The 25,850-nt window shown below is 35.9% G+C and overlaps 1 protein-coding gene across 3 annotated transcripts in view; it reads right to left on the bottom strand.

Annotated features, from left to right (window-relative positions):
* Positions 1–24,363, bottom strand: part of LOC150096865 (malonate--CoA ligase ACSF3, mitochondrial-like) — a 59,285-nt gene extending 34,922 nt beyond the window's left edge. The window contains exons 1-2 of one of the 3 annotated variants that reach the window (XM_090408345.1): positions 24,237–24,363; positions 5,261–5,982 (exon numbers count right to left, since the gene is read on the bottom strand). In XM_090408345.1, coding sequence (XP_090264471.1) covers positions 5,261–5,971 — 711 coding nt within the window. In that variant the 5' untranslated portion in view covers positions 5,972–5,982; positions 24,237–24,363. Of the gene's footprint in view, positions 1–5,260; positions 5,983–23,879 lie in introns of all 3 variants that reach the window. The other 2 variants (XM_090408344.1, XM_090408343.1) reach the window with 2 other exon arrangements.
* Between the last annotated feature and the right edge of the window lie 1,487 nt (positions 24,364–25,850).

Below are 25,850 nucleotides of genomic sequence, written 5' to 3'. Positions count from 1 at the left end.
TAACCTATATATGGAACATTTTGAAAATAATGCTTTAAACAATTATCATCAAAAACCGAAAATTTGGCTACAATATGTAGGCGATATTTTCATCATATGGCCAGGAGCAACAAAGGAACTAACTGCTTTCAAAGATCAAAAAAAAATCAGCTAACGCCTTTTTATTCCCATAAACGGGAGTAGGCGAGGCCATTTAGCCCTATCTAACTTTTGGAGACTGAGTGGGCAGTTCAATCTCCACTGGTACCCAATCAGAGACAGATGGCCCAAGGCTATCACTAATTAAGCGGTATGCAGTGAAGAGAGACGGCTCAAATGTGCCGCCATCTCGTGGTCCCTGACCCTAACACAATATATTTAATGTCTGAAATAATGTGGGTTCTACAGTCGATTTTCTTGAGTTTACAGGACGAAAAACCTGAGTTTCCGGGAGGAAAAACCTGCTTGCCCGTGCCAGAGATCGACTAACTCGGGAACCGGTCGAAAAAAGGCTTAGAAAAATTTCCTCTAGTCGCCGACTAGACTCGAAACTAACCCTTCCTTCATGCGGCCAAGCGCGGTGGTGTGCAAACGCCACATCCACTGAGCTACACAGGCTCTCAAAGATTACCTGAATAATATACACAACAACAACATAAAATTTACTTTGGAACAAGAAGAACACAAAAACTTATCTTTCTTGATATCCTAATAGAAGTCAATAAAAAAGATAATAAATTATCCTTCTCCATCTATAGAAAACCCACCAACACAGGAAGATTTCTCAATGCGGCCTCACACCACCCCTTGCAAAAAATAGGTTTAATTAAAACCTTGAGGGACAGAGCTTATAACATTTCCAGCAGAGAAAATCAAAGAAATGAAGTTCAATATTTAACACAGATCCTCAAAAAAATTTTGTTATGAACCTAAGACAATCAAAAAATCCTCAACATACCTCCTACAAGCATCTCACAAAAGCAAGATTTCAAGAACGCAATCACGCTTCCATACATCAAGAATGTTACAGACAAAATGGCCAAATTATTAAACAAGCATAACATCAAAGTTGCTTTTCTACCTCTGAAAAAATTTCAAGATTTCTACATCCCCCAAAACCTCTACATCATCCTTTAAAAAAATCAGGTGTTTATAAAATTCATTGTTCCTGTGGCATCTGCTATGTAGGCCACACGGGAAGATCAGGGGAAATTCATATGAATGAACACAAAAAAAGACATGCAAAAAAGAAGAGAACACAAATCAGGCCTAGCATACCATACAACTTCCACCACCATAATGTACTCTGGAAAAAAACAAACATGTCTTACATTGAAAAAAAATTGTTACATAAGGAAATTTAAAGAAGCTGCAAACATAGTTAGAATTCCAATGTAATGCAACAAAAACCAAGGACTAATTCTACACCAAGTTTGGTCAGCATTGATAAAAAAAAAACACCCAAGTCAGACCTCGGATAATGTGAACATGAACAACAGAAAGTAACAGCATCCAGCATTGTTCAAACTTAGCATTGCACTGAATCTGCATTCGGATATTTAATTTAATGAACAGTTAGATGGCCACAACTGCATAGAATGAACTATTTTGAGTAATTTCTCATTTCTTGTGTTTAAACTTTTAGTTACCTTTGACCCCTGAAGATGTAAGTCAAACAACTTACGAAACTTGTCGGGCTTGTTTTTTATTGTTATTTATCTTAATAAACATGTGGTCCAATTACTGGAATCTTTCTTATGTAAAGACTTGAATTTTGGAATACATCGATTGGAGACTGCATACTCTATTAGAGAAACTGTGCTAGAGGAAGTGGAAGGGAAATTTTACAAAGGCATTTGACAGGGTGCCACATAATATGCTGATATTTAAGTTGCAACACATGGGTTTAGATGTCAGGTTAGTCAATTGAATATGTCAAAAGGAGATAGAAAGTTACAAGTGGGGGTCCCACAGGGCTCAGTACTTTATATCAATGACATTGTCAATGGATTGCAGAGGGATATTCAGTTGTTTGCAGATGATGTAAAGCTGGGAAGGGTTATTAGTAATAGTTATCTGTAATGCAGCAAAATGTAAGGTCTTGAGGTTTTGGACGCTGCATACTCTATTGGAGGAGCTATATTGGAGGAAGTAGGGGGGAGACAGGAGATCTGGGGTTGATGATTGATAGAAACCTGAAATTCAAGGGACATATTGCAAAGGTGGTGAAGGTAACACAAAGGATTGCTGCAATAATGAGGACGCTGACCTGCAGAAATAAAAGAGTTATCATTCCGTTGCATAAGACCCTGATCAGACCGCACTTAGACTATTGTTCTCAGATTTGGTCCCCAGGATTTGAAGGGGATAAATTAACTGTGGAAAGAGTACAGAGGCGGATAACAAAGATGGTTTCAGGACTACAATGTTAGTTATGAGGATCGACTGAGAGAATATGGACTGCATAGTTTGGTAGACAGAAGAAGGAAAAGTGATGTGATTGAGACTTTTAAACTGTTGAGAGGTAGTTACAGGGTTGACACTGGGGAGGTCTTTTGCTTGGTGGAACAACAGGAAGGAGCAATGACAAGGGGGTCATCCCTGGAAGATGCAAATGGAAGCTGTGAGCAAGAGGGTGAGAAGTGGTTTCTTTGCATGGAGGGTGGTTGAACTATGGAATGCATTGCCTGAGGGAATGATGAGAGCAAGAACAGTCAATGAGTTCAAGGAGTGGTATGATAAACTGTGTTTCCTAGGAATGACCTCCCACAATGAATCTTTTGATTCCATGGAGGACTGAATAATAATTATAATAATAATATCTTCTGATGAGATGATCAGTTCTAAGATCCTTGATCCTCAATACTGCCTAAAGTGGCTATCAAAAACTCCAGAAATTCATTATCTTTGCCCCTATATGTCATCTCTCCATTCATCTATTACTGAAATTAAAATCACTCACAATGATTTCCCTATCACCCTTTTCTTATGTAAATGCCAGCCTAATTTGGTCTATATATTTCTTTCTCATTGTTCTCTACATTATCATGTCAATAATGACACCCAACTAAATATTTAATTTAAATTCATTCCATTCACTTCTACTTAATACTATACCAACTAAAAACCACTGTTTAACCCTTGCATCTCCACCTTGAATGGGCAATAATTCCTTTGTTGTCATCAACCATTCATCCTCCTTTACGTCCCTGTCTTCATGAAAAACATCATATCCTTCTATTTCATTTCCTGTGAGGACTTCCTCATCCAACCACATCTCACTTACTTCCCCACTTTTGGAGTAGATGAACTAAATTGATACAACAATTTTGTCCAATTTTGAATACTTCTAGTATTGCTAAACAAACATAATAGATCATTTCTGATGCTATGACAAGCCTCATGAACACCACATCTCTGTTGTGTGACACTTCCATACCTTCCTCTTGAAAATTCTCTCTATTTCCAGAATTTCTAAATCCAGCATGTACACTTCCCATGCAGTCTCTCCCCATCTATCCTGATCTCATTTCCCTTGTCTGTCTTGTGTTCTTGTCCCCTCATTCTCTTCATTCACACTACTCACTTCTCCATTCACAAACTCTTCTAAATTATTTCTTCCCCCATCACCCATCTTCTATCCACTGGAGTCATTACTCTCACCAAAACCACTTAAGTGGTCCATCTCTGTTATACAATTTCATTTGTCCCTCAAATTCATGCCACACATGGATCTGCTAGCATACCATGCATAATCTTTGCTTGCCACCTCAATTCATCACTGTTACCTGGGGAACACACTGTTATCTTTTACTCTCTTTAACAACCTCCTGATATCCAACTTCACTTTTTCCTTGTTCCAACAATATCATTCATTCGTATTACCACTATCAACTCTTTTGCTTGCTTACTACTCATATTCAATGCCTCAATCACTCAATTTCTACCTCCAGGAAAAAAACCTTGGGCACATTTTCATTCACAACACACCTCTAATAATTGAATCTCTTATACAGAGCTATTCTCAGATCATTTGATACTTCTTTCACATGGCCAATCTTTCATTCCATTCTTCCATGCAAACCTATAATTCTCCTCATTTCACTCTGTTAGATGACTTGATCTTTTGCCTCATCAATTCCACTTTCATATTTCCAATCACTTTTGCACTGTCATTCATGCTCTTGCTGCCTTTCACACCCACTGTCTTACCATCAGTATTGCACTCCCTATTGCTACTGCACCACTAGTCACATTAGAAATAGTAATTTCCTTATGATTATATATTTTATTATTATTATTATCATCATCAGCTGAGCTCCACAGAGTCAAAAGACTGATTTGGGGAGATCTCACTCTCACATACAACTCATCAAACAATGTCTTAAAAATATTTACCATCTCACAGTCAACACACACTCTCAGGTAATACATCAAAATCATCCATCATATCCATGCAAAAAAGCCTACTCTCATCTGCTCACACCTTCCTTATACAGTTCTCAGGGACCTCTTGTTCTTCCCCTATATCCACCCCATTCTATAAAAGCTATATCCCCCCTCGACTCCTCATATCCACTAGACTCTGCAAACTTCATTTCCTTAATCTTTCTTCATATTCAACATTCCAGAGCATTTCTCAGCATTTCTTCATATCCAACAACAGAGACCAGAAACCATGCTAGTCATGTCTCTGAACCCTTTCCAATACCTCATTTTTTTTGATAATCAGGTGACCAAATCTGTATACAATAACATATGTGGCCTGATCAAGACCTTATATAGGGGAACAATAATCTACTTACTCTCTATAACAGTGTCTATATATTACCACAAGTGTCTCTAAATTTTAGGCTTTTATCCATTATCATCCCCAGATCCTGTCTTCTCTACTTCGTGTAACATATCTACAGCAGTTGCATATTCTGCATTCCATCTTCGCTTCCCAATTTTAAAACTACAATTTGCAACATTAATCTAGAATTGCCACTCAAAATAGAAAGTAAAGTAATAAAGTTGTACCCATATTTATATTCAGAATATGGCTAAAATAGTAAAAGTGATTTATTAACTTCATGGGATCTCATTAAATGATCAAATTTTATCTAGAATAAACATAATGTTCTATATATCAACAGAAATAAAATGCAAAAGCATAGAAAAGTGTGTGTCACATTGTTCAAGAGAATCCGAGAAGTTAAAACAAGCTGTTGTTAATTGGATGCAACTCTAATAAATGGTAATCAAAATTAAATAAGAAAAAAATAAATATCCAGATTACCTGAGCATGTAGATTTCCATGTGTTAACACAATGCCTTTTGGAGGACCTGTGGTGCCACTTGTATATATAATTAGGGCATCCATATCTTTTACTTTATTGCAATCCTCTAAAAGCTTATTCTTTTCATGTTTTAAAAAATATTCATGGGAATCAAGTATATCATTTTTTTTCTCTTCTGGATGTTCTACAGTGAGAAGAGGTATATTTAACTGCTTTGCTAATGGAAATATCTTATCATAAAATTCTTTTGCAGAAATTATTACAGCACTTTGACTATCCTGAATATAATATTCCATCTGAGGAACTGGATGGGTCTTGCATAATGGCACAGCAACATTCTCAGATATCCAACATGCCAAATGTGCAACAGTATGGGAAGCATCACTTGGACATAAAAATGCTATCCTCTGATTATTTTTGAGGTGCTGTTCTTGAAGAGTAGATCTTATCTTTTCTGCTAAAATAATGCTTTCTGATAAAATCTCTCTATACTTATATTTACCTTTATTATCAACAACTGCTAAACGTTCTGGATGCTGTTGAAGTTTCTTGTAAAATGGAACAAATGGAGGTGGAAATTCTACTTGTGAGCAGTAAGCTCGAGAAATGTGACTGTGATAACTCTGAAGTTTCAATAACTTGAGCCCTTTCAGTGAGAAGTACACTGACAATGAATTAATTCTGCAAATAAAACATGAAAGGGCAGCCATGTCCTAAAAACCTAAAAATAAAAAATAAAATTGTTTTGATTTTTTTTGCATGAGCATTATCAGAATAAGGAAGCAACATAAATTGCATCCTTCTGTTTCATAATCATTTACAAGCAATACAAAAAAGAATTTTCAAACTACTTGTTTTGTAAATACAATGCAACTTTTCATATGATGGCTGGCTTTAACTTTGTTACAGCTATTACAAAAAAGCATTATGGTAACTGACAGAATGCAAATTCAAATTCCACTGTAACAAGGATGCTTTTTTGTGACTCTTTGTAGCTTAAAATTTATTACACTTGTCTAAAACAAACTAAAAAAAACTAAGTGCTAGATGTGAATTTCATCACTAAGTGTGATACCATCATCTTTTGCTTAATAATGTTGAAGTCTCATTAAAAAAAAAGTCTGATCTTGAAAGGTTGAAAACCTATCATAAAGACAATTTACATAAAATAGAAATACCAAAGTATAACTTTGCCGGACTGGTTGGCCAAGTGGTTAGCGTATCTGCTCTCCAGCCAAAAGGCTGGGGTTTGAATCCCACTGTGGGTATGGATGTTTGTGAAAATACTAGTGGTGGTAGTCAGCAGTAGATGGTGTTGGTGTAGATGATGAAGTTAGTTGCGGCTGGTGGAGATGGATAGTTTTTTGGACAAAACTCTTTTTATATTATTAATAGCACTCCACCTCCCTTGTTACCCTTTCTATCTTCACGAAATATACCATCATAACCTTCATCTCTATTCCCTAGTCATGATGTCATCTTCATCCAACTATGTCTCACTTATTCCAACAATTTTTGGGTGAACAAAATCAACAACCATTTCATTTCCTTTGTTACTGATACCACTAGCATTTTCATACAAACATAACAGCTCATTCCTGGATCCATAACAAACTTCACTGATACCACTTATTAGATGTTACTTCTCCATACTTTTCTCGAGCCATTTCTTTTCCCTTACTCATCCCAGAACCTTCTTCAAATCCAACTTTTTCCTTACATCCCAGGTCATTCCCCCTTCCCTTTTTGTCTACACATGCATTTACATCCTCTTGGAGCATCAACCTTTCTCACATTGTATTCCCCTGTCTGCCCATCTCCCTGTTTATCTTGCACAATTGTTCTCTCATTCTCTACACTCATGCCACCCATTACTCCATTCACGAGCACTACTGCAATCTCTTCTGCTGTTTCACATCACTTCTTACTTGCTCAGATTCATTCTCTGCACTTACTCTTCCTACCACTCTCTCCAAATGACTCACACCAAAACAATTCAAAGCAGCCTATCACTCTTATTCAATTCGTCCTTCAAAATCATTCTACACTTTAACAAACTGTATTCCTTTCTCTTCACACATTTCATATCCCACATAAAGATAATCACAAATCATTTTCTGTTCATCAATACCTAAGATGGAGAGAGAGCATATGCTTACCATTCAACCAATCAGGCCAGACAAATAATAACTAAATAATAATGACTGGCTAAATAATAACTATTTAAAACAAAGAGGTCACATCCAGATCATTTTGAAATAATTATAATCCTCTGTTAATTAGCATTAACCAATTACACATGTTTATTTAGAAATTTATAAAAATAAATTGTAAAAACACCTCATCTAAAATCACATAATTATTCAACTTTAAAATGAAGACTGGCTACTCTTGCCAACAAGGGTAAAGGATGACCTCTCATTTAAATTCAGATCTACTGATGCCAGGAACAAATTCAAAAATTCTTGAACCTCCATTATATGCTGCATGAGACATCCGTCCATCAAGAATTCCAGAAATTTTGTTCCCCTACTGCTGTATGTTGTTCCTCTTCCCAATTTATGCTGTATTAAAATCTTCCATAATGATCACTTGCCAAACTTATCTGCCTAAACATTTTCTGTTCATTAGCCTCTTGTTTTGCACAGCATATATCTAATTCTCATTAAATATCCTGTCCTAACCACCTCCACCTCACATCAAAACTATCAGTGCCATTTCCTTACAAATTCTCTGCTCTGTGAGAACACACCTCATATTTTGCCATGTGACACTCCACAACTCTATTATCCTGCCTATCCAAATGAAATATGCTATACCCTCCTACTTCTATTCCTGTCAGGACATCTTCTGTCAACTATATTTCACTGATTCCAAATAATCTCTGGACAGGCTGAGGCTATCAATATTACCTAGTCATTTTAAATTAAAGATATCAAGAAATTATATACTTGGTTTAATTCTTTATCTAAGTGTAAGCAAAAACAAAATTTGTGTTTGAAGTATTTTCAGGACTGGGGCAACTCATATATAGATATAGAAGCTAATGATTTCACATCACTTGCCTTAGTATCCCATAATGCAAAGTACATATCCTTGTGGGTATGTATAAAGCTATGCATTATGGAAAGGGTCATTACCCAGACCAGTTTCAACCTTTATTGAGGTCTTGTCAGTGGGAGCCAGACCCAGAAGTGATACTAAGGTAGAAGTAATGCAGAAGTCATATTTTTATATACGAGTAGCCAAAAGGTGTCAAACCTTATTATTAAAATACTCTGGATTAGAGATAGTTGTTGGAAAATTTTCCACTTGGTTATACTATAAATTAAAGACACCAAGAAATTATATACTTGGTTTAATCCTTTATTCAAGTATAAGCTTTGTTTGCTTACGCTTGGATAAAGGATTAAACCAAGTATATAATTTCTTGGTATCTTTAATTTATAGTACACCATTTTCTTCATTCATTTTCTTTATTCCTGATTCTCCTGGAGTTTGTATAAAGAAACATCAATGCACTGTCAGTATTTCTAAACTTATTTCCTCTGCTGACCTGGTTGGCTGAGTGGTTAGCATACTGCTCCCCAACCAACAGGCTGCTGGCTCAAATCCATCCACTGTGGGCATGGATGGTGATTGTCTTACTAATTCTGTGTATGAAGGGAGTTTCAACCCTACCACCTTATCTTCTAGCACAGACTTCACTCCCAAAACCCTATGAGGTATCAAGAGTAACCACACAGTATTCAAAGGGATGGCAATGTGACAATTATATCTTCCACATTTCATTAAACTCTGCAATATACCATAAATTCTCATATTCCAAATGAGAGACTATCTCCCATGAGGTCACCCTGCTACCATCCAGCACAAAACAATCTCTACAGATGCCATCTTTCAATGTTCAAATGCAACCCATCTCTCTCCTCAAATGCACTTCAAGCATCCACATATTCCAGACATCTCTTTTGACACATTCTTGTTATCATGTCATTTTTGTTATCGATGCTCTCCTCAATTCTGCATGATCATATCTGTTCACACTATCTTTCCTGTCCCACTTTTTTTGCACAATTCTTAACATTAACTTCAGATTTCTCTACCTAATTCATGCTACTTCTCAGATCATTCATAATAACTATCACTTTAGCAGTACATTGAGGTTAAATAGTGTTGTGCCTCCAGGTAAGCTCTCCTCTAACATATGCATACCACGAATCATTGTATTTCCAAACATCACTCCCCACCCACCCTCACAAATACATTCCCCCTGCATCTCCCTCCTTTTTGTCTCACTTATTCATTTTTCTCTCATCTCCTTATCTCTTGCTCCTTTACTCTCTTGCCTTTCTCTTCTCAAATTTCTATAATTTTCTGTCACACTTCCCCTCGTTCATCTCACATTAGTAGGCCTCTCAATTCTCCTAATCTCCTGCTTCACATGAATCAACTCATGTTTCACACTTCCTACCTCTTCTCTGAGTACATCTATCTCTGTCCTAGCACTCTGCCATCAGTTCAGATTCACTGACACAATCAACACCATTCTGCAGCTCCTCCACAACTTCAGTTACACTACCTAATATCAAATCCACTGCCACCTCATGCTTTCTTACCCCTCGATCACAGTACTCATATCTTTCTGCTGGTACTCATTTCCATTACATCATTACTGCCACCACCGAAACCAAAGATAACATATAACAATATCAAAAACTGTCTAGTTCTTCCCATTGTCTATATTTCAAGCAAATAACTCTCATCTTTCACCAACCACATTAACCTGTTATAACATGATCACTTTTGCTTTTAATCCAGAGAATGTTTTTATGCAGATTGATTTTTTATTTTTAATTCTTCTTCTTCTTTAGTTACAACTATTCCAACAGAAACTGTCAGGTCAGGCAAATCAAATCTCTTCATTTCTTTCTATTCTCCCAAATTCTTCCTTCATGGACATTGTACCACTTCAGGTTTCTTTTTTCTAGATATTCTTTTATCTGGTCTCTCCATATTTTCTGTGGTTTTCTTCGTCTGTTCCCCTCAAATTTCATCTTATACATTCCTCTCGGTATTCTTTGTAAATTCATTCTTATTGGATGTACAAACCACTTCAAGTGAGAGTACATAAGCATTTCTTCAACACTTTTTAATCTTAGTCATTTACTACACACACTGAAGTTTTATAATACTTTTATTTTTGAATACGATTAACTAATGTATTATACTGTAGCAATAAGAGCATTATGCAATGCTCTTACAAAAGCATGATTTTTCACTTGAATGATCAAAGGTGCTAAACCAATTTCTTTTGGATATCTGCAGATGATTTCCATTAAAGAAATTTTGGATACAAGATGGCCTATTAATAATAACAATGCTTACCAGTAAGTGCATGCGAATGTATCCATAGAGTAATGTCTAGTTATAAAAGTCTAAAAGGTAATAATAATAATAACAGATATAACAAATTTAACATTAAATCACAGAAAATTCATTCAATAAATCATTGAAGTTGCAAAAGGGAATGGTGAATAAAAAGATAAGATTTTTTTGGGGGAGAGAGGGGGATGGAAAGTGGTAGGAGAATGAAATGCATTGCCTGAGAGGGTGGTGAATGTGCAGACAGTGGATGAGTCTATGGAGTGGTATGATAGACTTTGTGTTGACCTCTTACTATGAGTCTTGTGACTCCATGGAGGTTAGGAAAATAATCATAATAATCATTAATTATGGAAATGCTGCAAGAATTTAGCATTTATTTCATGATAGGTGATATTTACTTCTAGACCTATTTCCAAGCATAATTTATTTAGCCAATTTTCACTCATATATGTATACATCAGTGGGAAATAGCTTGGGGTAAAAAAGGAAACTTTTCCAAAAGGATTGCAGTAGAAGGGATGATCATGTGAAAAGGAAGGAAACTCTGTCCTGTGAGTTTCAAGTTGAATATATAAAGTGGTGTTAAGAAGCACTGCAAGTTTAAAATCAGCGTGATTGGTTTTAGATCAGTGTGAAAGAGCCAAGTCATTAATCAATTCTAAATGTTCTTTTCTGTACTAAGTCAAGGATTTTTGTAGAGCCAGTAGGGGACCTGTCCTAATATGAAAACAGTATTCAATGATTCAACAAATATGCCATCATAAAGGATATGTGTTCAGAGGTAAAGCTATGTATGAGGTGATTATCTGGGTGGTTGCCAGCAGTGCAAGGACCCCTGTGAAAAAAGGGTATATGTGGAACTACAAGGGGGGGGGGATGATTATGAAGAGCTCAGGAGACAGCTTGGGGGTGTAGCATGGAATGAGGAGTTAGCTGGAAAAGAGATCAATGCAGCTTGGGGGATTTTTCAAAAACTATTTAGTAGATGCAATGTCTAAATGTACTCCAAGGGTGAAAAGGTTAAATAAGGTAGGTGTGACATGGATGAATAAAGAGATTAAGCATGCGATACAGAGAAAAAGGGCATCGTGGAGGCAGCATAAGAGAAGTGGAAGTAACCAATTTCATGAGGTCTACAAAGACCAGGCAAGGAGGGTGACTTGGTTGGTGAGAGTAGCTAAAGAGAGGTATAAACAGCAGTTAGCTAATGAAGCCAAAAAGAATCCTAGGAAGTTCTTTCGATATGTAGCCAGCAAAAGAAAGAATGATTATGGAAGGATGACATTGATTGGAAGAAATGGTATAAAAACAGCTGGTGCAGAATGTGTGGTGGAGATACTTAATGAGCAGTTCATAAAGATCTTTGAATATTGTGAATGTGACTTCATGGAGAGATTGAGAGCAGTTGATGATGGGAAGGAGAGACTGACTGTAAGTGAGCAAGAGGTGTTTGGGGAGTTGAGTAAACTAGATGTAAATAAGCTGTGGGACTTGATAATATATCACTGCGTATTCTGAAGGAATGTGCCAGAAAGTTGACACCTGCCTTGACATATTTTTTTAATACGAGTCTTGCACTTGGTCAAGTTCCTAAAGAGTGGAAGGAGGGCAAGATTGTACTACTTCATAAAGGAGGTGATCGAACTCAAGCATCAAATTATAGGCCTATCTCTCTGTCAGGTGTTGTGGTTAAGTTGTTGGAGAAGCTTGTGAGAACTAGGATCCAGAGTTGGGTTGACAACAATAGTATTATCTTTGATGGAGAGCATGGATTTGCTAAAGGGAGGTCATGTTTTAGTAATCTACTTACTTATTACAATAAGGTGACTGCTTCCTTGGATAGAGAAGAAGGATTTCGCAAAGGCTTTTGATAGAGTACCTCATGATAAGTTGACAGTCAAACTAGAGCAGATGGGGTTCGATATTAGATTAGTGCATTGGATTGGAGACTAGCTATCTGATAGATATCGATAAGTTGTGTATGGGGGTGCGATATCCAGGAAAAGGAAAGTCACTAGTGTAGTGCCTCAGGAGTCTGTTTTAAGGCCATTACTGTTTAACTTGTATATTAATGATATTGGTGAAGATTTGGATGGAGATATTCAGTTGTTTGCAGATGATGCAAAGTTGGGACGAACCATAAAGAGTAGTGAAGATGTTGTGGCCTTGCAAGAAGACTTGAATAAATTGTGTGATTGGGCACGGAAATGGGGATGTGAGTTCAATGTTGCAAAATGTAAGGTTTTAAAATTTGAAAAACAAAGATGGGATGCAGAATTTATGCTTGGTGAGAATATATTGTTGGAGGTAGAGGAAATAAGAGATCTGGGAGTGATAGTGGATAAGGATCTAAAGTTTAGGGGACACATCGCCAAAATTGTGAAGGAAACACAAAGACTTCTGGGAATGATGCAGAAGACACTGATGTGTAGAAGTAGGGAGATTCTTGTTCCATTGTATAAGGCTTTGATTAGGCCACACATGGACTATTGTGCCCAGATTTGGTCACCAGGTTTTCAGAAGGATGAAGAGATGTTGGAAAGTGTCCAAAGGCAACTGACTAAGGTAGTTTCTGACCTCTGGAATGTGGAGTATGAGGAAAGATTGAGAAGATGTAATTTGCAGAGTCTGGTGGAGAGAAGGAAGAGGGGAGATATGATAGAGACCTACAAGTTGGTAAGGGGTTGTTATAAGATCAATGGTGGAGAAGTTCTACAGAGAATAGTGAGAGATCAGGGGAGAACCAGAGGTCATCCCTGGAAACTGTATAAAGGGGGTGTGAGTAAGGAGTGAGAGGCAGGTTTTTTTTGTGCAGAGTTGTGAATGATTGAAATGCCTTGCCTGAGAGTGTGGTGTTTGCAAGGAGTTTGAGTGTGTTTAAGACACGTATGATGAGATGTGTGTGTGATAAAAGGACCTCCCAGATGAGTCTTTGACTCCATGAGGTCTTGGGAAATAATAATAATAGCATAGAACAAAAGAGAAAACCTCATTTCCTGAATGTTGAGGAATTGATAATACTTGAAATATGTTTATGCTAAGAATGACTGGCTGTTAAATCATTAGAAGAGAAATTTCACCTTGCTCAGAAATTTGGATATTGCCAAATGTGAAAATGAAATAAAAGAGTTATGTGTATATATATATATATATATACATTTGGTGAGAAATAAGACAGGATTGAATTTTGCTCATAATGAAATTAACACGGATGTCAGAATACCAATGAAAAATTGTCTGCAGTTCAGAATATAATGTTGTAGAATCTGATATTCTATTTTCAGTTGACTGCATTTATAGTCATCTGAAAGCAGACAATAATATAAACAAGAAAAGAGCAGACAAAAAAAATTGCCCTATGCTACTCAGGCATTAACTGTAGTTAGAGATGCAGATTTGCATGATGGTGTGAATTAAAGTTGAAACCAGAAAAGAGAGAGGTCATAAGAGGTCACTGTGCCAAACCAATGACATATCTTAAAAATATGAAAAACAAAAACTCATGTTTGTCTATTAATGGTATTTGTCCAAAGGTAGGCAAGAGAATCCCCAGTAGAGGAATACATATTAATGATCATATATTAACTGACAGGTTTTTAGATGGTGTAGAAATTTATCATTAATGAATTTCTTTATTAATCCTCCTTAATGATATATATCTATAACTTGATGTGGTAAGGGACTTGAGCACACTAATGACCTCAAGAACTATACCAGCAGTAGCTAAGCTACTGGTAGGGCCATCCTAGCTGGACAGTCCGAGAGGTAGGGATCAGACTAAGAGAGATACCTGGTTTGCATGAGGCTGGTTACTTTACCGAGTAAAAAATTTCTATAACTCAGATGCTTGAACTGGAAAATTCATCAGACTGAAACAACAAAAAATGACCAAGTAAGGATAAAGGTAAATGATTAGGAACCTGAGACTTTTAAAAGTAGTCGCGTGGCATGTGCAAAGCATAACAACAAAAGAATTAGAATTGGTAAAACAACTAAAAACGAAAAATATTAATATAGCTGTGATAACAGAAACAAAAAAGAAAATAAAGGGAATAAAAGATATATATATATATTATGCTATATAGTGGAGTGGACCAACATATCAGAGTTTTTGTGGTGTGACCATTCTAATCGATAACAAATGGAAAAATAGGATATGAAAGTACAATTTTGTAAATGATCGAATTATAATAGTTAAATTAAAAACAAATAGAAGATACTTAAATATCATAGGAGTATATGTTTCTGAGGAAGATAGGAAAGAAGATTTTATGAGGAACTACAAAAACAGTTAAATAAATGTAATAAAAATAACTATATATTAATAGCAGGAGATCTTAATGCTAGAGTTGGAAATAATCCAATCCCAAATGTCTTAAAAAAATATGGAGAAATTTGCATGAATAACAATGGTCAAGAACTATTAAACTTCTGTACGTTCAATAATTTTAAAATAACCGATAGTTTTCAAAAAAATAAAAAATTTTTTGGAAATTTTTCTTTTTTTGAAAAAAGAAAAACTCTTTTTTCAAAAAAAGAATATAAATAAATATACTTGGAATGGCAGAGGAACAAGATCTATAATTAATTATTATCATTACTAATCACAAACTAGCTACATGTGTGGGAGATGTACATGTTTACAGAGGAAGTGAAAATTTTCCAGATCATTATTTAATAGTTCTAAAATAGAAATACTAGCAAAATGGAGAAAGGAAGTAAATAAGAAAAAACAAGAAAAAGAACAAGTATACAAAATGTATATATTAAAGAAGAAAGCATTAAAATGCTACATCAATCACCATTAACAGATTACCTAAAAGAAGCCCAAATCAGTAAAGATATAGAAGAATGGAAAACTTTAATAAAGATAATCCATAAGGCAGTACTTGGAAAGAAAAATAAAATATTAAAAAGAAAAACATTAAAAATCTGGAACATAGATATAGAGAATGCAATAAAAGAAAAACAAATGGCATACAAATCACTCGTTCAAAAACATACAAAAGAAATAGAAGAAGTAGATACAAAAACAAAAGAAATTAGCCAAAACCATAGTACAGAAAGCTCACCAAAATTCTTGGGACAGATTTATTAATAAAACAGAAGACAGACATAGAAGCCAACACATAGGCTACAAAATATTAAGGAAATTTAAGGTATGACCCAAATTTAATAACAGAAAATAATAATAAAGACATCAGCACTGATATGGAACCAATAAAACTGGAAGAACTAATAGAAGCAATAAACGTATCAAAAAATAGAAAATCAACCAAATTAGATGGCATGAACACAGAGCTTTGGAAATATGACAGAGAATATTCACATCACAGATTCTTAAAATTAATAAATAACTGTTGGAGGAAATGTGAGGTTCCATCAGATTGGTTAAAAACTAAGGTTATACTATATTTAAGAAAGGAGACAGAGATGATTGTGGAAATTACAGAGGAATAAGTTTATTAAATACAGGTTACAAAAATTACAGTAAAATCCTGAATAAAACACTCAGAAATATTGCAAACAATCTACTCTCAGAACAAAATGAGTTCAGACATGGGAGATCATGTACAGACAATATTTGTGCGCTATCCTATACTGTCCTAATTTATGCTCACACGTGGACCTGCGCATTTTACCGTGTAGGCATTCAGAACCTAAATTCTACGGAATAGGTTGGTTACTCCTTATTCCTGGAGGTGCCCTATGTCTGTAGTAGCTGTGTGTGTGTGTATTCACAGGACCAGTTTGCCTATTTATGTGCTAAAACAAATTACCGAAAACGGATGAGAATTTAATTTAGAGAAACTCATATGGCCTTTATAAATTACGAGAAAGCTTTCGATAAAATACACAGAGGAAAAACTATGGAATATAATGAAAAAACAAGGATATCCATTACATTTGGTACAAGCTATACAAAATTTATATCCTATCCTAATTTACACTCACTCATAGACCTATTCCATATTCCATAGGATTTTGGTTCTGAATACTAACACAGTAAAATGTGTAAGTATTCAGAGGTCTATGAGTGAATGTTCTATGAGTCAGAGGTCTATGACATACTCCTTATTCCTGGAGGTGTCCTATGTCTGTAGAAGTATGTGTTCACGGGGTCAGTTTGCCTGTTCTGGGGGATGAAAAACCCCCTACCTCCTTATGAGACCAACTAACTCATCTTTAGTCGAAAGAGACCAGATAAAGGTTCCTCACATTGCTGATGGGAATCGAACCCAGGTCTTTCCGACCAAAGGGATTCGTCTATATTGACTGAACTACAGAGGCTGAAAATTTATATAAAAATACAGCCACAGTTAGGTAATAAATTAACAGAAGAGATTGAAATAAATCAGGGTGTCAGAGAGGTATGCAGCTTATCTCCAACTCTATTCAATATATATATATATATATATATATATATATATTGAACAGATTATCAAAATATGGAAAACAACAATAAAACAAGGTATCCAGTTAACCAGTGGGAAGGTTAACTGTGTGGAGAGGAAGCTAAGGTCTTTTTTTTTTTTTTCTTAATTTCACATATTTTTTATTAATTTTTACATAGTCAAAAAAAAAAAAAAAAAACCTGCTCCAGTGGATAACCAAACATGAAGTTTTTAAGTCATTTTAGCCTCCAATGGGGGGGGGGGGGGAGTAGTCTCACACTAGCTAATGAAATGCATCTGCCTAAAGAAAATCACAAACATCCATGCTCAAGGCAGGATTTCAATTCACTGCCTGTTGTTGGAGAGTGAATATGCTAATCATTTAGCCAACTAGTCATGATGTAAGATTCCTTCTTTTGATCCTTTCAGAATCAGTTTTGGATGTGTTGATGATTTTCAACTATTCTGAGCTATAGTATAGAGAGAAAAAGTAGATTGGGGGGGGGGGGGGATATCAGTGAATGTTGCATGAGAGATGCAATTCTTTCTTGAACAGCCAAGGGATGAATACCTCCATACATGTAAGAATTGTTTTATTATTATTATTTAACACCTCTGGGGAGTCTAAAGACTCATCGAGGGAGGGCATTTGCTCCACAACTCTGTCTCCACCAACTGACCTCAACTCCACCAACAGCATCTATCGTCGACTACCACCGCTAGTTTTTCCACAGACAATCACAAACATCCATGCCCACAGCGGGATTCGAATCCGCAGCCTTTTGGCTGGAGAGCAGATACGTTAACCACTCGGCCAACCAGGCCATCATTAGCAATACATTTTGTACATATGTTTGGATCAAGTCTAGAAAACAATCCAACCAAGGAAATGGAAGCACAGATATCAACATCATTCCACTTGGCTTTCTTATAATACCAAACAAGATATGGATGAGAGTGGTTGTATAAGTATTACTCAATGAGAGAAGAAATTAATATTTGTGATCTGAGTTGCGTGATAACCACTCGTACTTATTATTTAGACCTCCAAGGAGTCAAAAGACTCATAGCAGGAGGTCCTTCCTAGGAAAACACTAGTCTATCAAGACTCGTCGTGGGAGGTCCCTTCTAGGAAACACAGTCTATCATACCACTCCTTAAACTCATTGATCATTCTCGCTCTCACCACTATCAGGCAATGCATTCCACAGTTCAATCAACCTCCATGCAAAGAAACCACTCCTCACCCTCTTGCTAACAGCTTCCATTTGCATCTTCCAGGGATGGCCCCTTGTCATCACTCCTTCCCACTGTTCAACCAAGCAAAAGAATTCCCCAGTGTCAACCCTGTAACCATCTCTCAACAGTTTAAAAGTCTCAATCATATCATCTCTCCTATCCACCAAACTCTGCAGTCCACATTCCCTCAGTCGATCCTCATAACTAACATTGTACAGTCCTGAAACCATCTTTGTTATCTGCCTCTGTACCCTTTCCACAGTTAATTTATCCCCTTCAAATCCTGGGGACCAAATCTGAGAACAATAGTCTAAGTGTGGTCTGATCAGAGTCTTATACAATGGAATGATAACTCTTTTATCTCTGCAGGTCAGCATCCTTCTCATTATTGCAGCAATCCTCTGTGTTACCTTCACCACCTTTGCAATATGTCCCTTGAATTTCAGGTTTCTATCAATCATCAACCCCCAGATCTCGTCTCCCCCTACTTCCTCCAGTATAGCTCCTCAATAGAATATGTAGCGTACCATCGACGTGTCCCAAACCTCAAGACCTTACATTTTGCTGCATTAAACCGACACCCCCATTCATTTGCTCATCTGTCTAGCATATTCAAATCCTCTTGCATTATCCTATTAACATGTTCACAGAATAATATCTCATGCCTATAACCAGTGTACAGGGGTTTTCTTTTGCTCAGGTTATTGCTGCTAGGATGAGAAAGCCTTCAGAAACTTTTGGAAGGAATATAATATCTTGCATTATACAAGAATATATATATATATGCAGCATGGAGTGAAGTGATGGCAAACTATATGAAAATTATTTGGAAGAAGCTGTTCAAAATACATATTCATACATTCACAGGATTTGACAAAGACAAGGTGTTACCAGCTAAGGACTTGGAGATGTAGGGTGACAGTGAAGAAGTCACTAGCAGGCAACAAGTGGAAGCTGAGCTCTCAAATGAAGACCTTATAGAACTGGAAGTACAGAAAACTGAGAGAGAGAAGGAAAAAAAAAGAACCTGTGCCCCCCCCCCAAAAAAAAAAATAATCATTACAGTGAAAAAATTGGCAGAGGCATTTCTGTTAATAAAGCAATTCAGTTGTTTGAGAAATTGACCCTAAGCAGTCAAAATAATACAAGCTGCAATTGCTCCAGAGAAATTTAAGCATAAAATAAAAAAGCAAACTGTGCACATTAAGTTGGATGTAATGTACAAATTTTTAAAGAAGCCCATTTTTGCTAATCACCTCACTCTCTAAAAATGAGCCCATACCTTCCAAGTTATGCATAGAATCCTCCTCACATTTTTTGTAATTTCTGAATTAGAAGACTGTTGCTGATAACCTCCCCTCCATCTTCCGATGAATTTTCCAATTAAAAAAAAGGAGCGACTTTGAAGAATTACTCTCACTCAATGTTTCCAGCTGATTATTTTAATTGTAAATGCACAGAAGCACTGTATATTCATTTATTTCAGTACAGTACTATATACAATAATTTTATATTATAATTTGTACAGTGTACTATTTCAATAAACAAAGAGTAAAATTAGTTTAAAAAATACATCAAAACAGATCTAAGCATTTTAACATTCACTCTAATTTTAACACATCCTTATGATTCATATAGTGATTTCTGACTTATGACAGAATCATCAGAATGGAATCCCATCATAAGTCAATGACTAGCAAAGGTTGGTTGATTGGTAGAGCCTCAGCTACTAATGACTCGTTAAGCAAGTTTGAGCGCAGTTAGTAGTTGGAAGGGATTCAATCGTTTGATGCTGTTGGCACACTCTCCCTCGATGAGTCTTTCGACTCCCTGGAGGTGTCTAATAATAATAATAATTAGAAGGATCACGTCAGAGGAATAGATTAAGTGTTTGATGTCTCCCTCTGCAGCGATTAGGATTATCCATATTTTGGCATGCGTATGAACAATATGTATGAGATTTCAGGTGATCAGAAGTGCTTCAGCAATTGCAATCACACCAACAATTTCTACTTCCAGATCAGGGCAGCTCAAGTGTGAGGAGGGTGACATTAGCAAAGATAGACCAGAAAAAAATCAACATTTAAAGAAAGAAAATTAAAAAAAATCAAAATTATTTGTGACATTAGGAAAGTGACAGAGTCAACAAACAAATCAGAGAGAATGAAGCAAAAAAAGATTTTATTCAAAGATTAAAAAGGAGATTCAAAGTTGCTTATTCTCTTAAGTTGCCATAGAAAACATATACATGAAATTTCATTTTATGTATATGTTTATACATAATTCAGATTTTTCGGATAAAAAGAGTTATACTGAGTAAAGTGACATAAGCAGTAACAGAACCTGACAAGTGAGTTACAATTATAAATAGTAGTTCTGGTTTGGTAGCCTGGATATAGAAATGAACAATTCAAGAGTTAAAAAGAAAGGGAAGCATGTGGAACAGATTCAAAGATGGAGGTGACGAGCAAGCTCATGAGCAGTATAAAGCACAGGCTAGAAGATTAACTGGTATGGTAAGGAAGGCAAAATTGGAGAATGAGGAGATTAGTTGACTAAGTCAAGAGTAATCCAAAGGAATTCTGTCAGTATGTAGCAAGTAAAGGGAAAAAATGACCACAGTACCACGATTTCAAAGAATGCAGATGGTAGGGAAGTGACTGAAGCAGATGAACCAGTTGAATTATTGAGCAATCATTTTAAAAGAGTGTATTATACAGGTGAAGATATTATAGTAATAGACATGACAAGGGTTAATGTGGAAGGATAGAGAAAGTCGTGGTACATGGATATTACAGTAACTAAATGTGAATACAGTTATGGGTTTGGACTGGATATCAGTTCATGTATTATGATGCAGCAAATGAACAGCACATCAGGAGTTGTAGTCAAGGCACTGTAGAAGTTCGTCAAGAGTAAAACAGAAGAATGGATAGCTCTATATACTATGGGGACAATGTGGTTTTGTAAAAGTAAGTCATGCCTCAGTAGCTTGCTCATGTTTTATAATACGGTGACAGATAAGTTGGATAAAGGTGATATTGCTGGACTCTGCAAAAGCTTTTGGCAAGATACCACATGGAATTCTAATCAATAAATTGCAGCACATTGGGATGGATACAAAGTCGAAGTGAATAAGAAGATGACTGATGGAGAGATATCAGGACAGCTGTGGTGGTGGGAGAACTAGGGGCTATCCATGGAAACTGAGTAAGCATGTAGTAAGCAAGGGTGTTAGAACGTTTTTTGCTTGGGGAGTGGTGAATGAGTGAAATAGGTTGTCAGTCTGTTGTGGTTCAAAACAATGTATGACAGATACTGCACAAATGTTGGATAGTGCTTGGCATGATGTTTAGGGTCTCCTTCGATGAGTTTAAGGGGTCCATGGAGTAGCTGTAATGATAATAATAACATCAGTTGAATGGCTCCAGAGTTTTGTAGTGATAATAGTAAATTTCAGTGTAATAACCACAATGGACTATCCAACACTGTCTTTTTTTTTTATGTTAGCTTGTGTGAAAGATAGAACCATTTGCCATTACCCAAATTAATTCTTAGGCCTCCTTTCCAACAGCTAAGGCTAGCCATCCTTAAGCACCTATAGTGTCCCTCATAGGATGCCAAAATACCATAATTACACTTTGCCATGTTAAACTGCCATCTATTCTCCTTTGCCCAGGCTGCCAGTCTATCCAAATCATCCTGCAAAATTTTAACATCAGTATTAACTATTGCTCTACCCAATTTTGTATCATTGGCAAACAACTGAACAATTCCTTTCAGATCCTTTCCTACATCATTAATGTACAAATTAAACAGTAGTTGCCAAGAACAGAGACCTGTGGCATGCCACTAGTCACAGGCCTTCTTCTGGACTCTACTCCTGAATAAAGTACTCTCTGATCTCTCTCCATCAACCACCCTCTTATTCACCTCACCAACCCTATATCCATCTCCATGTGCAGTTTAGTTATTAGAATTGCATGTGGTATTCCTGTTAAAGGTTTTTCAAGTCCAGCAGTGAACCAACTGTAAACCCATTACCTTTATCCAACTCAGCTGTCACTGTATTATAAAATGTGAGCAAGTTACTGAGGCATGACCTACCCTTCACCAAATCAGGTTGCCCCCCCCCCCCTCCTTTACAGTATCCAATTTCTTCTTATTCATTCCTGTATTTTGCTCTTGACCAATTCTCCAGTACTGTGACAACAACTCCTGATATGCTGATCAGTTAGTAATTCACTACATTAGACTTGGAGCCTCCTTTATGCAGTGGAAAGAGGGGTAAATAGTTACCCCTCTTTCAAGAAAAAGAGGAGAGCTAAGCTGAGACTTAGATTAAACAATGTGGTCAAAGTAGCTCACAATTCCCTAGCACCTTCAAGTAAAATTCGAACTGGTATGCCATCTAATTCCCATAGTATGAAAGGAAATTGCTAATTTCCTTTCATACTGTGTTTTTGCCTTTCTTACCACACTGGTTACTCTTCTGGCCTGCTTTGAATTGCTCATGTGCATGCTGGTCACCTTTCTCCTTGAATTCTCTCTACATTTTTGCAGCTCCAGCTTAATGATAATATTCATCCATTTAACTCCCACTTGATTTACTCTCCTGACATTATGCAGTCTTTCACTGCATTAATTACCTCCAAACATTAATAACAGCACATCATTCCAAATCTCACTTTGACATCCCCACTAATGAACAGTTATTGAATAAACTAGAAATATTACACCAAATACCAGACAATTTATGTTATTTCAAGCAAGTCTCCAATTGTATATATATGTATTCTTAAACTGAATGCATCCTAAGTTGCCCAAATTATGAATTAATATCCCTATAACAAATAAAACAGAACACAGTCAGTTGCATTTAACAGTCGGACTTACATCTGGCAGTCTACACATTTTTATTTTTTCTTTTGTGGGAGAGCACTCAGGTATAACTAACTTCATCTATAGGATTCCAAAATAAATGATTAAAATAAATACTTCCATAAAAGGTTCAATTGTTTTATTTCGTGGAGGACTTGATCTGTAAGCATAAGTAGTTGTGATAGCATATAGAAAGTTTTGTGCAGAAGTCAATCATTATTTAATTTAATTTATTTTTATTTTTTGAAGTAATGGTATCAAGATTAATGATAAAACTATTGTATTTATTATTTGTTCTGTTTTATACATTTTTATGTTTATATTCACAAAAGCATCTAATTTTATAGGATATTAAACTGCTGTTATATTCAACTGGCAAATCGGAAAAATTCTGTATTTTACTTTTTTGTTGTGTTCAATGTTTGGAGGGGGAGGGATGAATATCATGGTATGCCATGTAATCATATTGCCAGTCAATTTTCTTGAAGCCAGATTCCTTTTCCAACTAAACAGCTGGGCTGGAGACGAAACCACAAGTCACTTAGCAAATAATGGATGCAAAATGAAAAGGAATGCTCCTAAAAATATATTTAAAGATTTTAAAATCTTTCTTAACAGGTGACACATTTTAATATTTCCTTCTTATTGCTAAACAATCGCAATCATTCGTATAGCCACTTCCTGAAATACACATATTTCTAATGAACTGTTTTACCTCTGAAATAAATCTTTTTTTTTTATACGTTGCTAGTAACTTTTAATAAACGTTAATGATAACTGATTATTACATTTACGCAAATGAATCGAAACCATAGGAAAACTTTAAGATACAACACAATAATCAGACATCTACACTTCACTTTTCTTCCATTCTGTTTTATTCTTTCAAGTTTACACACTTCTAATCTCAGAGCAAAAGTCACTAGTTCAAGGTTGACAACACGATAATGATTATGAAACCATGCTAAGATAAGCAACATACTCCGATCATTTGGCAAATATGAATGTTCTAAAGGTACAGAAAAGAAAGGCGAAAGTTAGTCGAAATATTAACTTCTGCGTAATTTCATACCAATTAAAGAATTGTTCGCACTTTTTCAGACAAATAATACACAAAGAACTATCATGATTGACAAGATGGCGAGTTTCTAGCTGTACTTTTTCTGATGCCAATGAAACTCATTGATAGTCTAGGGCCCAGCTATCTCTGATTTGTTACGGATGGAGATTAAATGCTCCAAAATTTACAAAATCATAACGACCGAACACATCACAAATCCTGAAATTTTCACGGAACACCTTGGTTATTTTGTATTTTGTAATGTATCAATAATTAATTATGGCATAATCATAAAGAGTATTAGTACACTTATGTAAACGGTGTGACATGTTGACAAATATAAATTACATTTAAATCAGTTATCAATCACTAGACTAATAAAATCTTGTAGCGTATTGTAGTTTCCTCAGGTCAACATCATTAAATTAATTTGTGCTGTTTTTCATTGACATATCCCATTCGGATCACCAAAAAAAGATAATATTATTATAAGTGCTTACGAGTGAATGCAGACTTTTCCTCCTCTGTGCTGGTAGTTTTTCCCCTCCTTTTGTACATCCTGGAGATCGCTTTGTAGGCTGGATGTGGATGAATCCCTATCTTTTGCGTCACAAACACCTTCAATAAGAGATTCTTTAACATTAAAAAAGTCCCTTGTCTCTTATTCATATTCAAATTTAAATTTGTAGACGTTTACTTTTAAAAAATCACTGTACTACAGTTTCGAAACAAGCATTTTCTCCCTACAATACGAACTTGCGAAGAAAGTATTCAGTGTTATTAGATTTGAGAACTGGATACAGACTACGTTGATCTTCAATTTCAGTGGAAAATTTTTCTTTATACTTCCTTGCTTATTGGTCACTAACATTTGCAACATAGATGTTATTTCGTTCAATTTTGAGAACAGAGGATACGCCTCCCATTGTTGTAATCGGCTTGCTAGCAAATTTTATGACCGGTCATAAACAGCGGTATTCCCTCTCCTGAATTACTTCAATTTTTAAAAATACTCATCTTGGTCACTGACATCACGGAACACAATTTGGGTGAGATTACTGAGATTTAATAAACGGGGTTTATCTCTGCTATTAAGGGTGTTCTTCGGTAACTAAGTAATCAGATTAGCTTTAGCCACTTTTGAAATATGGCATCTAAACTTCAACTGCATATCATCAAATCCTTGGTTTCATCAATTTTCTTCAGTACAGTTCCATTAATGTTTAGACAGTTGGCATTTTTTCACCCTAAAATGCATACTTGAAACTGTTTCTTCTCTTTGCCCATACTATCATTATAATTAATTCATCCTGCAAATTTTGAAAATCACTTTTATTGATTACTGCTCTCCTTAATTTTGCTTCATTCGCATATAACTGATATCAGATCATTTCCTATATCGTTCACGTACAAGTTAAATAGTAGTATTCCAAGAACAGAGCCTGACAGTATGCCACTATTCACATGCCTTCTACTGGAATCTGCTCCTAAATAAACTCCTGTCTGGTGTCTCTCATCAACCACTCTCCTGTCCACTTCAACTGCATATGCTCTTTTACTGCAATTTATTGATTAAAACTCAATGCAGAATCGTGTCAAAAGCTTTTGCAAACTCCGCCAGTATCA

This window comes from Typopeltis vanoorti, chromosome 18, assembly GCF_054136105.1.
Source record: "Typopeltis vanoorti isolate ZY-2024b chromosome 18, IOZ_Tvanoo_1.0, whole genome shotgun sequence".
Taxonomy (NCBI): domain Eukaryota; kingdom Metazoa; phylum Arthropoda; class Arachnida; order Uropygi; family Thelyphonidae; genus Typopeltis; species Typopeltis vanoorti.
The sequence above is the reverse complement of the archived record's forward strand: the minus strand, read 5'-3'. Positions and strand labels throughout refer to the sequence as shown.